Source organism: Bipolaris sorokiniana (genome assembly GCF_000338995.1).
Source record: "Bipolaris sorokiniana ND90Pr unplaced genomic scaffold COCSAscaffold_18, whole genome shotgun sequence".
In the NCBI taxonomy this organism is placed as follows: Eukaryota; Fungi; Ascomycota; class Dothideomycetes; order Pleosporales; family Pleosporaceae; genus Bipolaris; species Bipolaris sorokiniana.
This window is the reverse complement of record NW_006911912.1, coordinates 744,109-757,923: the sequence shown is the minus strand read 5'-3', so window position 1 is coordinate 757,923 and position 13,815 is coordinate 744,109. Positions and strand designations below refer to the sequence as shown.

At 50.6% G+C, this 13,815-nt stretch overlaps 6 protein-coding genes across 6 annotated transcripts; 2 read left to right on the top strand and 4 right to left on the bottom strand.

Moving 5' to 3' along the window:
* Positions 1-982: 982 nt before the first annotated feature.
* COCSADRAFT_194440 (uncharacterized protein) lies at positions 983-2,790 on the bottom strand (the record flags this gene model as incomplete). The annotated part of the gene is made up of 2 exons (XM_007707298.1): positions 983-1,836; positions 1,892-2,790. The coding sequence occupies 2 exons, from the start codon at positions 2,788-2,790 to the stop codon at positions 990-992; spliced, it is 1,746 nt and encodes a 581-aa protein (XP_007705488.1). The 3' UTR covers positions 983-989.
* A 2,207-nt stretch (positions 2,791-4,997) lies between these two features.
* Positions 4,998-5,707, top strand: COCSADRAFT_41606 (uncharacterized protein). Its single transcript, XM_007707072.1, has one exon. The coding sequence runs from the start codon at positions 5,071-5,073 to the stop codon at positions 5,539-5,541; it is 471 nt and encodes a 156-aa protein (XP_007705262.1). The 5' UTR covers positions 4,998-5,070; the 3' UTR covers positions 5,542-5,707.
* A 725-nt stretch (positions 5,708-6,432) lies between these two features.
* Positions 6,433-7,547, top strand: COCSADRAFT_102345 (uncharacterized protein; the record flags this gene model as incomplete). Its single annotated transcript, XM_007707297.1, has 2 exons — positions 6,433-7,309; positions 7,366-7,547. 2 exons carry the CDS (start codon positions 6,433-6,435, stop codon positions 7,545-7,547), a joined length of 1,059 nt encoding a protein of 352 aa, XP_007705487.1.
* A 238-nt stretch (positions 7,548-7,785) lies between these two features.
* On the bottom strand, positions 7,786-9,579 carry COCSADRAFT_102291 (uncharacterized protein; the record flags this gene model as incomplete). Its single annotated transcript, XM_007707296.1, has 1 exon — positions 7,786-9,579. The coding sequence occupies one exon, from the start codon at positions 9,577-9,579 to the stop codon at positions 7,786-7,788; it is 1,794 nt and encodes a 597-aa protein (XP_007705486.1).
* Positions 9,580-10,021: 442 nt separating this feature from the next.
* Positions 10,022-11,445, bottom strand: COCSADRAFT_41602 (uncharacterized protein). Its single transcript, XM_007707071.1, has 2 exons — positions 11,229-11,445; positions 10,022-11,166 (listed from the first exon to the last, which is right to left on the bottom strand). The coding sequence occupies exons 1-2, from the start codon at positions 11,368-11,370 to the stop codon at positions 10,442-10,444; spliced, it is 867 nt and encodes a 288-aa protein (XP_007705261.1). The 5' UTR covers positions 11,371-11,445; the 3' UTR covers positions 10,022-10,441.
* Positions 11,446-11,894: 449 nt separating this feature from the next.
* Positions 11,895-13,356, bottom strand: COCSADRAFT_41601 (uncharacterized protein). The gene is made up of 2 exons (XM_007707070.1): positions 12,350-13,356; positions 11,895-12,286 (listed from the first exon to the last, which is right to left on the bottom strand). Exons 1-2 carry the CDS (start codon positions 12,976-12,978, stop codon positions 12,058-12,060), a joined length of 858 nt encoding a protein of 285 aa, XP_007705260.1. The 5' UTR covers positions 12,979-13,356; the 3' UTR covers positions 11,895-12,057.
* Positions 13,357-13,815: the final 459 nt, after the last annotated feature.

The window sequence follows — 13,815 nt, the reverse complement described above, 5'->3', positions numbered from 1 at the left end:
GCCGCACGGGTATTCGCTAAGCAACACCCTAGTCATTCGTCACACCCATGGCCCGGAGATAGCATAGCTTGTTGATAGGAGAATGCATGGGGTTGGAATGCGCTTGCGATCCAGGCCTGGAAATATGCGGCAAGCCGGGAGAAACAGGCCTGTCACCTAGGGTTTTGCGCGATCTATCTGGTGTATGATTGGGGCGAATACGATCAAGATATGCAAGCTATTGCCAAGTGGAGCTTGGTCGGTGGAAAAGATGTGGGGTGAATCTTTGAAACCCTGAAGACTCGGTGGGCTAGGCTCTAGCGGGAATGGCCTACGCCACCGCCGTAGAGTCTTTGCAACCTGACCCGCTTTAGCATCTCAACCGAGTTTGCATGGGAAAGCGGCAGATGATTCTTTAGAGCGACTAGGAGCTTGTATGTAGCGTGGTAAGGTTTGGATCTACGTTTGGTGAGGTTCGTACCTTCATATTGTAGCCCGAAACCCCACTCTATCATAGCAGCTACATCTGCAAGAATTCAGTTTTTCACATTCTGATGAAGGAGAAGATTTGTTACGGTTAGGATGTTTATGGGTATGAACGTTATAACTCCATGATTACCGTTGGGTACATTCTCTATTGCTTACCACGTCCTTCTCATTTGAGACCCCAAATAGTCTGACTTGCTTCGTCATAGTGGCCAGCCTCGCTGCAAAAGAAGCGGTGCTGAACGCCCATTTGCCTCCTTCTCAATGCGCAAAGCCTTCTTTCCACTTCAGAGAAGTCAACAAGAATCACATTACCTTAAATCCAATACTACCCTCATGAACAATGAGTTACTTGGAGCCTTCCTCACAAATCTCAGCGGCACATTCGAAGCATCGCCGACGCCCAAGATTCACGTCATCCACCTGATACTCGAACCAAAGCTCGCCCTTATCGCATTCATTCTCATACGTCCTCTGGCAACAGTTCAAATGCATCACTTGCCCAGTTCAGTAAACTCTAAACCTCATCTTGGTGCGAACCCTGGATGTGGCGCTGGGCCTTGGCCACCTGACCACGTTGCATTCGTATTCGCCGGAGCAGCGTTAGCACTGTCCTGACTTTGAGCGTTGCCATCCATGCTTGTCGTGAAATCATTGCTGTACAATGGATCTTGGAACATTTCTCCCGTGAGATAATTGGCAAACCCCAAGTCGTTGTTCAGAAAGAAGTCAATGTTGCCTGGCGTCACATTGCTTGAATCCGTCGCAAAGATGTCGGTGTCGAAAGCGGATGGAATGGTGTTGCCTTGCGTATTCGGGAAAAAAGACGCGTTGGTGCTGTTCGATTGGTGCGTACGGCTAAGCATGAAGGAAGGTGGGGGTTGCTGTGCTATGCCATGGTGAGGCTGCTGTACGGCACCCGTGTTGACAGCCAAATGTACGTTGATCCCGTGGTTTGAGTGGGTTTGAGCTTGCGACCCCGTATTGTTCAATCTCGCATTCTGTACAAGGCCTGGCTGCTGCTGAGGCGGCATGGGGCCTATGGGTTGCTGTTGACCCATTAGACTCCTGGGTTGCGTCGAAATGCCATACTGTTGAACCGGAGACGGGCCATGGCCTGGAAAGTATTGTTGCTGTGCAGTTGGAATAGGTGGACTTTGGCTAGCCGAACTGTCGAAACTTAGTGATGGATACTGTCTGTATCCAACATCCTGTGCCATATTCATGGGCTGCCTTGAAACGGGCGGAGCTTCAGTCCTCGGTGCACCTCCGCACATTCCTGTAAGCGGATTTGGACCCATGCCAATAGAGTTAAGGAGCAGTGACTGGTTACGTGCGCGTTGAAACGCGGATGTAGTGGTTTCAGTGTTCCTGGAGATGTGTTAGTTATACTTGTGCAGATTGGTTATAACATCATTTGACTTACCCATTCAGACTGGACCTTCTTTTCTTGTCGGAGTTGGAAGTCTGAAGTTGCTGCTGTTGTTGGTGTTTTTGCTGTACGCCAAGCTTCTGAGGAGTGTTTTGCATCGTACGAGTTGCCATCTGCAACTTCTGCTTGGCATCTTCGGCCTCCCACTTTGCTTCTTTCAATTCTTTCGCCATTTGGATCTCCCGCTTCTTCACGATCTCTAGTTTTGAATGCCAATCCAACTGAGCGTTCTGAAGCTTTATCTGATTAGTTTGCATCAGCGCAATCTCTCGGCTCTTGAGATAGGCTTGATCCGTTTCAAACTTGGCCTGTGAATTTGCCATCACATCTTTATCTTTCACAGCTTGCTCTTTGTCCTGTTCTGCCTTAGCAAGAGACAATTCCAGACTTATGATCTTGTTCTTAAGGTCATGAACAATCTTGTCGGGCTGTGTCTCGATGTTAACCTCCTCTCGTTGATTAGCTAGAAAGCCAGTGTGAATTTCATGAAGTTCCGCTTTCAACTCTTGAATTTTAGCTTCTTTGGTCGAGATTTCAGTTTCAAGATGCGCGATTCTGGCCCTGAGGGTACTAACCAACCTACTGGCCTTGATCGCATAATCATTATGTTTAAAGGCTTGCTCCTTCATCGCGTCTTGAAGATTTCGAGCCTCGTTGTTGGCATGTAACCTCTCTGTGTAGCGTGTTTGGGCGCGCTGCTTCGCCGCTGCTGTCTCGGCTTCAGCGGCAGCTGTGCTTTTCTTAGCTTCAGCGACGCGTTGATTAGACTCAGACACTGCTTTGGCGAGGTGCGCTTTGTCTTGCTCAAGTTCAGCGATCCGGCGCTCAAGGGTGGCGATTTGGTTAGGACATGGCGTGGGCGACGAAGACTCAAGTGAATTTGTGGCCGACATGCTGGATGTTGGCACTGGATCCATATAGTTTGCAGCTTCTAATGAAGGGTTTCAATGAAACGATGTCGTTGAGGTCGCAACAGGAGAGGTGAATATATGAGGCCAGCGCAAGTGAAGGTGTTGTTGGGCCGAAAGCCAGATAGATCAGATCTCCACTCGATGCGCTGCCGTATGAGTGTGAGGTTGTGATATTGCGTCGGCTGGATTTACGCTCGAAGTGCGATAAGCCGATGTCAGAGAGGAGTTGAAAAACTTTTCCGGAAGAATTCAGGTCAAGTGAGATACTCTGCGGGCTGCGGGTAGTCTCACAACTGGGGAGTCCGGTTAGCGTGGATTGTATTGGTGAACAAAATACTGAGGTGTCGTCGTTCAAGCTGTTTGTTGTAGAGCAGATGTGTGCGCAATAATTTGAACGTAGCGCAGTATGCTGCAGTTGTCTGGGCACAGCCAAATTATCGTATGTGCGACAATATAATCGGTTGGAATTATCGTATAGACATATATCTGCCAGTGAAGGCCGTAACCGTGGTTAGCAGCGCTAGGCACGTGAGTCTGGGACTTGGTTTGGCAAAAACAACAAACTGAACTTTGGTTCCGCTTCAACACAAGGCGGAATACGTACGCGTGGCTGTGGCATTCTAACTTGCTACCATGTAGTATGTATACCGTATGGCACATGGAAGCGATATGAGCCGGTCTCGTCCATTCTCGTCCATTCTCGTCCAGCATATTCGGCCTACCTTATAAGATCCCTTTGGGCCGGAATTGAACATCTATAAGTTAGCTGACAGCGCTCAAGAATGAAGATACTCGAGAAATCACCTGTTGTGGATGGGGAGACATATTCAACAGTATTTTTGTCATTGTGGTCACTGTTGATGTCGATAAATATGCATGCCTGTCTCTTCCACAAGTTAGTCAATGAGGCGCATATCATCATATGTCAAACAGAAGCTACATTCTCTTCTTTTCTTTCTTTCTCCATTACCACTAGTACATCACCGGCTGCCACGTGCCCGTACGCAATACCAAGCTCCATGACCCTCCAGTGCACTGAGAGATAAGGTGTTTGAACATATCTGGCTTGACACAGAAAATGACGCCCCACCTTGCCACTCATAGGCCAAGTCTGTAACTTTATGCGAATACCCAGGGTCGAAACAGAGTAATGAACTGTGCACATAGGGAACGGGACAAGGGTCTGACTTGCCGGCAGCCGGCACCCGTGGCGCTAGTGCCATGTGGCGTTGCTTGGTACTCACTATTTCCTCGGCTTTCTACCTGCACCTGCACTTTACGTAGGTATGTAGCATCTATACGAGCTTTCGCCACTGACCTCCTCTCACTTCCCCAGATTTTGGCTGCGATGAAAATGCCGAAGCCGCAGTGATCTTGAGAATGCGCCTGATGATCCCTCCTTTAGATAATGGGTCAGTGCAAGCGTCTTGTTAGTTACGAAGTGCCGAGTTGGCTGGATTAGAGTTCACAATGTGACGTGGAGTCGCGCTGTTCCTTCGGTCAAATCGTGGTAAATTCAAGTGAGCGGAAAGACTGCCCGTGTGAAATCCAACGAGAACCATAAGACTGGTGGCATCATTTGCTGTACAACTGACATTTGCGCTGACGAGGCGAGAAACGCAAAGGTAGTTACGCATTTGTACGTCTAAATATAGTAAGCTCGGCACAACACGAAGAGTGACGGATGATGATCTGCAAAATGACGTACTATCATGCACTAGCACTAGTAGCATTAGCGCTCGGATGTGGCCCCGTGGGTGCATTGCCTTCAGAGCCGACTGTCTACTACTACTACAGTTACACTTGGATGTTAGAGCGAATGACAACAAGGAAAACCTACTTCCTTAATTTATCACACACAGTTCTAGTGATAAAAGAGAAGATTGCCATCTTCTATAAATATAGTAGCGGTGACCTAATTGGCCATAGCACACAAAGAAGTTCAGGGTGTAAGATGCGGGAGATTGACAAGTCGTTGGGTTCGGATGCGACTACCGGCCAGGGTTTGTATCTATCGGTCCGTATGGGAGACTGTTTTGCTTAGACCCGGCTGCGGCGTCGTGCGGGTCAGCACCAGGCGGCCGTAGTGAGGAAATGATGTACATTGCGAAGGGCAAGGATGCGGGAAAAGGGAGCTTGTATATGTACTACTACATATAAATACGAAGAACCCCCACCCCAAGGAATGCTACATTCATCAACCATCCAAACATCTCTCTACTACATACACCAATACAACAATATACCCAAAAACTTATCAACATGCGCTTCTCAACTCTCGCCACGGCTCTCGCCTCCATATCCTCCGCCTCAGCAGCAATCTACGGCATCACCGTCCCCGCCGTTCTCTCCCCGAACGTGACTTTCCCACTCACCTTCAACTCCAACCTCGACCAGTCGAGCTCTCTCGACGTCGCTGTAGCCTACGGCTTTAGCGCTCCACCCGCATACCGCGGCGCTCTCGGCTTCAACTACAAGACCATCTACCTCGCCGGCGAGGAGTCGGGATACAAAATGGGCACCAACTACACAGTCGACGTGCTGGCGCCCGGAGCTATCGCAGGCTACAACGGATCCGTTGTTGTTACAGCGTCTGTGTACCAGATTTTCGGATACTCTGGTGTTTACAGGTTGAACACGTTCAATGTTACTGTCGATGTTGGCGACGCGTCGCCTGATGATGGTGTTGTTTTCAGTGGCAATGGGGATACCAAGGCTACTTGTTCCCTTTAGGTCACGTGCGTATGTTATCGGGTAAAAACGACCATGAAAGCCACTGATATGGGAATCATGGTAGACAGCGGTTAGTAATGTTAGAATAATGTCTGCAATAGAAAGATATTCATGTAAATAAAAACGGGTCAGTGTTTTCTCTTCACCGTTCTCAGCACCACATGGCAGCTACAGTCAACACTTTTGTATGCCTTGTTCTCTGCTGCGAGGACATTTGTATGCACATCCACAAGACGCAAAGTACAATGAGTAAGCTTCATTTTGAACTGTCAACCTTGTAATGTCGCGAACAGTAAAGTTTCTCAAAAATTCTCGTCGCGGGGCATTGTGTACTAATATGCTGGAACCCCCGTTTCCCCCTACCCTGCCTTCCCATTCCCATCCCAAATGCAGGGCTCTCATACATGAAAATTCCTGGCCTCTTCTGGTATCGCTGTGAATACCTTGGCCATAACACCGGTCGTACTATCAACCCAGTTTCTCCTCTCTTCCTCTGCCTTCTCCGCCGCCAACATGTATACACTCAACTTCTTACTAGACCACTCGAGGGACAACCAGCACACAACTCAAACACTTTCCAGTAGAGGAAATGATAAAAGCCCAGCCTTCGAGGATACAAGTGCGTTTAGTCAAGGTGCAGCAAGCGTCTGGACTGCTGCGAACTGCTGCTGTACTACCTCGGATGCGGAGATTGACGCGCTCCGATTGGTGCGTCCACGGAGAAGACGATACTGTGGTGGGGCATTGGCGGGGTCAGTTCCATTCGTCCACCCCGCCATTGCTATCTCTCTATTATCTCGGAGATCCAAACAACGTGACTCCCTTTTTCTTCGCCAACCCGTCGCTCATTCTTGCCACAATCTCTTACCACAATATTCCCAATCACCCAAGATGAGCACCGACGCAATCCCCACTACGCAAACAGCAGGGTGGATCCAAGACCCTGGTCCAGACTGCGTCCTCCAGATCCGGAACGACGTGGCCGTGAAGCAGGCGTCCGCAGGCGAAGTCCTCGTCAAACTTGAATACAGCGGCATCTGCCATTCGGACTGCCACAACCTCGCTTGGCCGGGCAAGTACACCGAAGTGCCTGGCCACGAGGGCGTCGGCACCGTAGTGTCGCTAGGCGCAAATGTGTCGTCGGAGCTGATGGGCAAAAGAGTCGGCATCAAGTGGCTGTGGAACGCGTGTCAAACGTGCAGTAGCTGTAAGCAGGGCAAGGAGAATCACTGTGCCAAGCAGAAGAACACGGGCAGGAATGTGTGGGGCACGCTGCAGCAGTATGTCGTTGCCGATGCGCAGTTTGTGACTATGATCCCAGATGGCGTCAAGAGCGAGATTGCAGCGCCGCTTCTGTGCGCGGGCTTGAGTTTAGCAGGTGGTGTGTCCAAACTCGAGCCGGAGGTCAAACCCGGCGATTTCGTGGCTATCGTCGGTGCGGGCGGTGGACTGGGACATATCGGTGTGCAGATTGCGAGTATAAAGGGGTACAAGGTGATTGCCATTGACAGCGGGGCTGAAAAAGAAAAACTCGCAAAGGAAATGGGCGCTGTGGCGTTTGTCGACTTCGCCAAGCAGGACGTGGTACAGGCTGTCAGAGAGCTCACCGATGGCGAAGGCGCACACGGCGTCATTTGCGTTGCTGGAAGCGAGAAGGCATATATCCAGGCACCGGACCTGTGCAGGAACAGTGGTGTATTTGTCTGCGTAGGCTTGCCACCGGATACCTTCATGTTTCCTATGAGTCCCATTCACATTGCTAACAAGGGTATGTTGTTCCCCCCTCCGATGGTTCTCGAACTCCTATGCTAATTGAAAGAAAAGGCCTAACAATCCGCGGCTCATCTACCGGCAGCGCGAAGCAAATGGACGAGCTGCTCCAGATGGCTGTCGAGGGCAAGATTACACCAAAAGTTGAAGTATACGACTTTGCTGATTCGCCCAAAATCCTGCAAGAATTGAAACGATACGAGGTTACAGGCAGGAAAGTGGTGCGGGCGCCATAAGAATTTTAGGGTGGTGGGTAGATGTGTTTAGTTGATCGGCAACGGACCAGCATGTGCATTGCGATAGGAGTTGTGGATGTATAGCACGGAGTTTTGTCGAGTTGAACGTCTGGCAAAGCGACATAGTAGTCAGAAATTGGAGTTGAGAAAAGAAGAAAAGAAATGTAACCTCTTATCCGCTCTTCATCAAGGGAATATGTCTTTCAATATCTCCTTCAAAATAAAGTGTCATATCAATCTAATACCAATCCCCCGCCTCCTCATTCGCCGTCACACTCTGCGGATTCATACTCAACACCCTCTGCCCGGGAATCGTATCCGTAAATGCGCTCTCAAACACGCCACTAACCGCCCTCCTCCCAATCTCCTGGAAACTGTCATACCCGTCGTTCTCCCCTGTGATGGCGCTCCACTGGGCATCCAGCGGACTCTGCGCGGGCCCCAGATCGCTCCAGCGCGTCACAACGAGCGCCTGCTTGAAGCGACCCTGCTCATAACTCCGGACGGCCTTATCCTCCACAAGTTTAAGTTCGAAGAGGTATTCAGTGGGACACTTGGGACAGCGGCGCATGGGACGACAGGTTGAGCACAGGGGAACCATACCGAGGATTTTCTTGCCGAGGTTGCGTTCTTTGAACTTGTCGAGGGCGGTAGTGTCGCTCTCGCTCGCATAGGGGATGTGCGATAGGGCGCATTTGGGGATGGAGGTTAGGATCCCGTGTTTCCAGTGCGCGCACACGCTAAAATATGGTGTGTAGTCGCCGCGACTGAAGAGAAGGAGCCGCTTTGCTGCGTCTGTGAGACCGCCTTGGACGTGGTGCTGGGAGCGGACGCGCAGTAGGACGTGCCCCTTTTCGGTGATGTGGTAGGCGGATTCGTGGGTCCAGTCGGAATACGGGTCTTTCCAGCGGCGCGCGAGAGATTGATGTGGGATACCGTAGTCGGAACCGTGGGCCCAGTTTCGGCGGGCGAGTTGGATGAAGGTGAAGGGGAGGGTGCGGCCGTCTGTGATACGGATGCGGGGAGGGGGCATGTGGATGTTTGTCATGTTTGGGCATTCGAAGAGGGGGTTGAGTACGTTTTGGGGCTTCAGCGATTCTAGGCCGGGTTGGATTCGGAGATGCCATTGAGCGCATGGGAAGCAGAAGAGATGACGTGGCATCTTGGGGTCCATGGCGAGTAGGAAGTCTAATCGGTGTGTGCGGTGCATTGGGTCCAGAAGAAGTTTGTATGGGTGTTTGCCTAGTCGAGCATACATGGTCCGACATGTTGATGATAAATTGGCAACATCCAAGGGCGATAAAAAGTCGGCAATGCGCAGCCACACCTCGGGCGATGCACTGGCAAGCATTGCCGTTCCATCGGGTCGTGAAGGGTCGTAAAGGAGAGATTCGTCGTCTTTCTCCTCTTCAATGGTGTCTACTCCATCGATATATGTAAATGCATGCATCATCTCCGTCAAGTCCTTTCTTTCTCCCGTATCCTTATCAAGAATATCATCTGCTCTTGCGGGTGCCGAGGGTGCTCGATGCGCTTTGCTGAGTTTCGAAGGCTGCGCTTTCGGCGGCGAGTACGGATGCATATTCTCGCTACGTATCTGTGGCAGAGATCCTGACCTTGAGCTCTGTGGGTGATATAGTGGTGCGGCATATTGTGGCTGTCCCTCTGAATTGCGACGATAGTCGGCTGCTTGCAAATCAACAAAGAGATGTGTATTGCTCGTGTCAGTGAGAGCATTGATGGCAGTGTACGGGTTATCGCGCAATGCATGCGGTGCAACCCCAATAACATCATCATACGCCGGAAGGCCAAACTGAGTTACGGTTGAGCCGTTTCTTTCGTCGGTGAAACTACCAGAGTCTTGACGTGCAGTCCTACCCACATTGGCGGTCGAGTCAAGCTTTCCAAGCATATCGCTTCGTGATCCTTTCTTGGAAAGCTTTTTTCGCGCGCCCTGCGGTTTTGCTTCTTTACCAGATTTCATGCCAAACATGGCCCGGAAACCACCCTTTTTGGTTTCCTGTTCTGCCATGGTGAAGTGGCTGCCGCTGACTTGAGCGTGTGTCGTGTTTCAAGGGGAACAACGCGGAAAGGCTCTTTTACGGCTTAGAGAAGGATTGAGTAGGATTGCGTACGATGCATGAATTCCGTTTACACGGGAGATGTGTTTCTCAACAAGTAATGGGAATTGCCGTGATTTGGATGACGATCGTCATAGCGCGACGGCGGCTTGTTTCGGCAAGGATCCGAAAGCATCCGCTCAGTGTGAATGTGCTCTCTAGTACTCTAGGACTGGGTTATCGATAGCATGCATGTCATGATCAGCAAGACGCAGGTGGTGAGTAACAGACTTGAACGTTCCCGGCATCAAATTGTGCGGACGGGCGGGTGACGCGTGGGGTGGCAAACGCGAAATATGCACGAGCTGCTTAGGTCACGTGGTGTAATATGTCAGACACATGTGATTCGTCTACCATTGCACGTGTAGTCCCTGTCGCACTTTGTGTACAAGTGTCTCCTCGTTGTCTTGTCCCTAATTGAGCCCTGTGATACCGGGAAATCCCGGCTCATGTATACCCATGAGGTATTTGTACCCATTCTGCTCAGTGTGTATTCATCTATTCGAAGAAGTCTTTGTTCATGATCGTCCGAATTATAGCGTATGGAAAGAAGCGAGACAAGACTCAATGGTAGTGCAATGCAATGGGCTGAATATCTCATGAACATAAGATCTACAAAAATCTTCTTTAGCACCATCTTGTACCCATGTTGAAGTATGGAAACGGGGGTATCATCGTTGAGTTTCCACCTTGATAAAAACGCATGTTAACCCCTTAACAAACTGTGGAGCATTGTTGAAGCCACAGTTTGGCTGCCCTCCTTGCACTCGTTCTTTAATCTTCCACCCTCTTCTCTGCACCATACCCGCCCTTGCCTTCTAAATTTTGATAACTCAGACCCTCTCCCTTTCCATTTCTCGGTCCCCTCTCATCCAAATCTTCCTTGAGCCACTTGAGCACGAGCTCGCCCAACTGACTATTCCCCGTGTATTGCTGGCCCCCAGCCGCCTCAACCTTGACATTCATTTCCTCTGTGCTCCCCCACTTCTTCACCTTGCCCAGACTCATATGTACCAGATGGGTCGGCCATGTAGCAAGGTTATCCAGAATATGCGTCGCATAAACAATCGTACAAGGTCTTGTCTCCGTCTCCTTTTTCAAGAAGTTGAGAAAGTTGCTGCGCGATAGCAGATCCAAGTCTACTGTAATCTCATCGAGCAGCAGGATTGTCCACGGCCTCAAAAGACCCATAGCGAGCTGCACGCGCCGCCTCTCTCCGTCCGAGACGGCATGCATGCGCCAGCTCAAGTCGATGTCGAGGATGCGCACGAGCTCGTCACGGCGCTCGACATAGTGGTCGCCGCCGACCGAGGAAAGGAGCGTAGGAACATCAATGTCGGTGCGGACAATGGGGTTCAGCACCCATTCGAGGCCGAGATATGTCACGCCCTCCAAGCCCATCTTGAAAGGGTCAATACCGGAGATGTGGACGGTGTTGGCGGGGGCCATGCGCTTGCCCGAGAGGAGACGCAACAATGTGGTTTTACCCGCACCGTTGGCTGCACCATGTTAGTGACCTTGCTCTTGGTATATTGTTACAAGTCTTTTGGATGCTACTTGCCTCCGATCAGCAATGTTCTGCTGCCCGGCGGCAGGTCGAGAAACACATCCTTGAGCCCACTCGAGCCATCAGGAAAGGCATAGCTGAGATTTTTCACGTCAATCGACGGCGCGATTTCTTTTGAACTTGTCGCTCCAGACATATTCACAGGGTTCTAGAAGGGTACGTATGTAAATGGCCGTTGCGCTCTTGGTGAAAAGGAAGTCACATTCTGCGTACTAGACGACAGTAGAGTCATTTTGGTAGGCTAGACTCGAGATGTGTGATGCCATCATTCCTGCGGGTGATCTGAGCTAGTCCGAATTAGGTAGGCATTCGATTCATGGCAATATGTATTCGCCATACTTTTCTATTTCTACGCACCCCTGTTGTTGTGATTACCTGCTAAGACACTAGAGATCGCATGATCGATTCATGACAAGCTACTGATTCATATGTTTCGCGGGCAATATAGAAGATGAGCTAGTAGGCCGTTCCCTCATCTATTTCGTAAGCGCTATAGGAAATACCAAGGCCGGGTATCGAGTAGTAGCAGTAGCATCCTTGTATGTTAAAACAACGTCGCAAGTCTCACCTATTTTTCATAAGTAATGCACGGTAAGATACACTTAGTAGAATAGCATCCGTAAAAAATGTAATTAAATCCCGAGGTTGTGCATATCTATGTACAAGCACTAAAAACACAACCTCGAGATTCTCACACTAGAAAAGTCCAAATCTACACGGATCCACATGCACTTCTAAAATCTACTATGCACCAGCATTGTTCCCTGACCATGTCCATCTCGAGACCCCAAGCTCTCCGTGTTGCCGTGAGGCAACCGCTGATTTAGAGAGAAACACAGCCATTGGAAGAGTCCTCGAGGAAGAGACCGCCGTAGATCTGGCTCTCATCAAGAGGAGACTCCTGGAAACCAGCGTTGGCAACGTCAGAGGTACCAGTAGGCTTCTTGAGCATGCCGCAGTGGTACTGGCCGCCACCAGAAAGGTCAGTGGTGATGGGGCCGGCGACCTTCTTGAGGGCACTCTTGCCCTTGCTGTAGAAGATGGTAACCTCGCTACGATGAATGTTAGTACTGTATTTCGCTATCATTGTAAAGCACTTTTTCAGATAAACTTACTTCTTGACGTAGTTGAGAGTCATGGCAAAGTTCTGCCAGTTGGTGAAGTCAATGGGGGTAGCCCAAAGCTGCTTGTTGGTGCGGTCGAGAATCTTGAAGCTGCTCTTGTCGGCATCGCTCTTGCCAATGAGGGTTCCGGCCTGGAATTGGATCTGGTTGTTGCTGAAATCAGCGGCCTCGTGCCACACGTTCAGGTACTCGTGGGTCAGGTTCAAGGCCCTCTGAGGATTCTGCTTGACACTCCAGTGGAGGGTCTTGACGCCCTTACCACCCTCGCCATCGGCAGCATCCTTGAGAAACTGGAGCTCAGCGCGACGGAATCCGACCTGCTTCATGAAGATGGATGCATCAGAGATGGTGAGCTCAAGAGGCTTGAAGCCGCAATCGAAGCGCGAGGCCCCAACGTTTGGGAACTTGAGAATCTGAGACCAGGTCAAGTTGTTGCCCTTGACGAAGCCAGCGTTGAAGAGGGTGTTGGTAGCAGCGGAATCGAAAGACTCGAGAGTGGCGTTGAGAGGAACACGGCCATCGAAAACGATGGGGCACTTGGGAACAGCGCCACCTGAGGCGGGGGCAGCAAGAGCAGCAGAGGCCGCTAGGGCGATGGAAAAGAGTGTCTTAGTGAACATGATGATTGCTGAGAATAGAAGTGTCGTCGAGACTGTGGATGCAGTTGGTGTTGTGGAGACGGTTTCACTGGGCTGAGCTTTCGCTTTATAGCAGTCGATGGAATACCAAGCTATGTTGCAATTATCCTAGTGAATATACTTTTACCTTCGATATTGCCTGTAAGCACAGCATGCGTCCGCCGCGGCGCCTTTTGCTCGCCGAAATAGAGGGTTTCATTGTACCTTTCATCTGCAGGTAGTCGACTCAACGGGATCGCTAGCCTATGAAAACAGGGGACTCATGCACCTTGCGCGTTCCACAGTATGTCCGGCAACGTCAGAGTAGGGCCGCATTAATATGGGAAGGGTGAATCCTCGCCTTACCACGGCTTGTCGCTGGGCTGTGGGGTAAAGTCAACACCACTTAGTGTGTAGCTTTTAGTGCACTGACAAGCGGTCCGGCCACCCGCTGCTTGGGGCCAAGGCTTTCGAGAAGCCCATTTAATATCGACTAACGTGTATACGTAGTGTACAAGTGGAGATGAAGCACTGCTCCGCGCAGGTGACCATGGTTGCGGAGAGGGCAATTCCTGCGCGTTGCTTGTTACTCCTGCGCATGAGCTTAGCTGTGTGTGTGCGTGTGTACTAAATGTAACAGCATGCGTCCTACTCTTGCCCTTGACACACTGGATTCCTCATCGCCCTGGTCAGAGTATCATGGACTGGGCCTGCTCCGCCAGCAAAATTGTCCAGGGAACTCCCGAATAGCACCGTAAAACACGCCAGCGTCGCCAAGAGTAAGCAAGGGCCGCGAAGACGACCAAGCGCTTCGTTCAGTGAAGGTGACAAGCGGTTCGA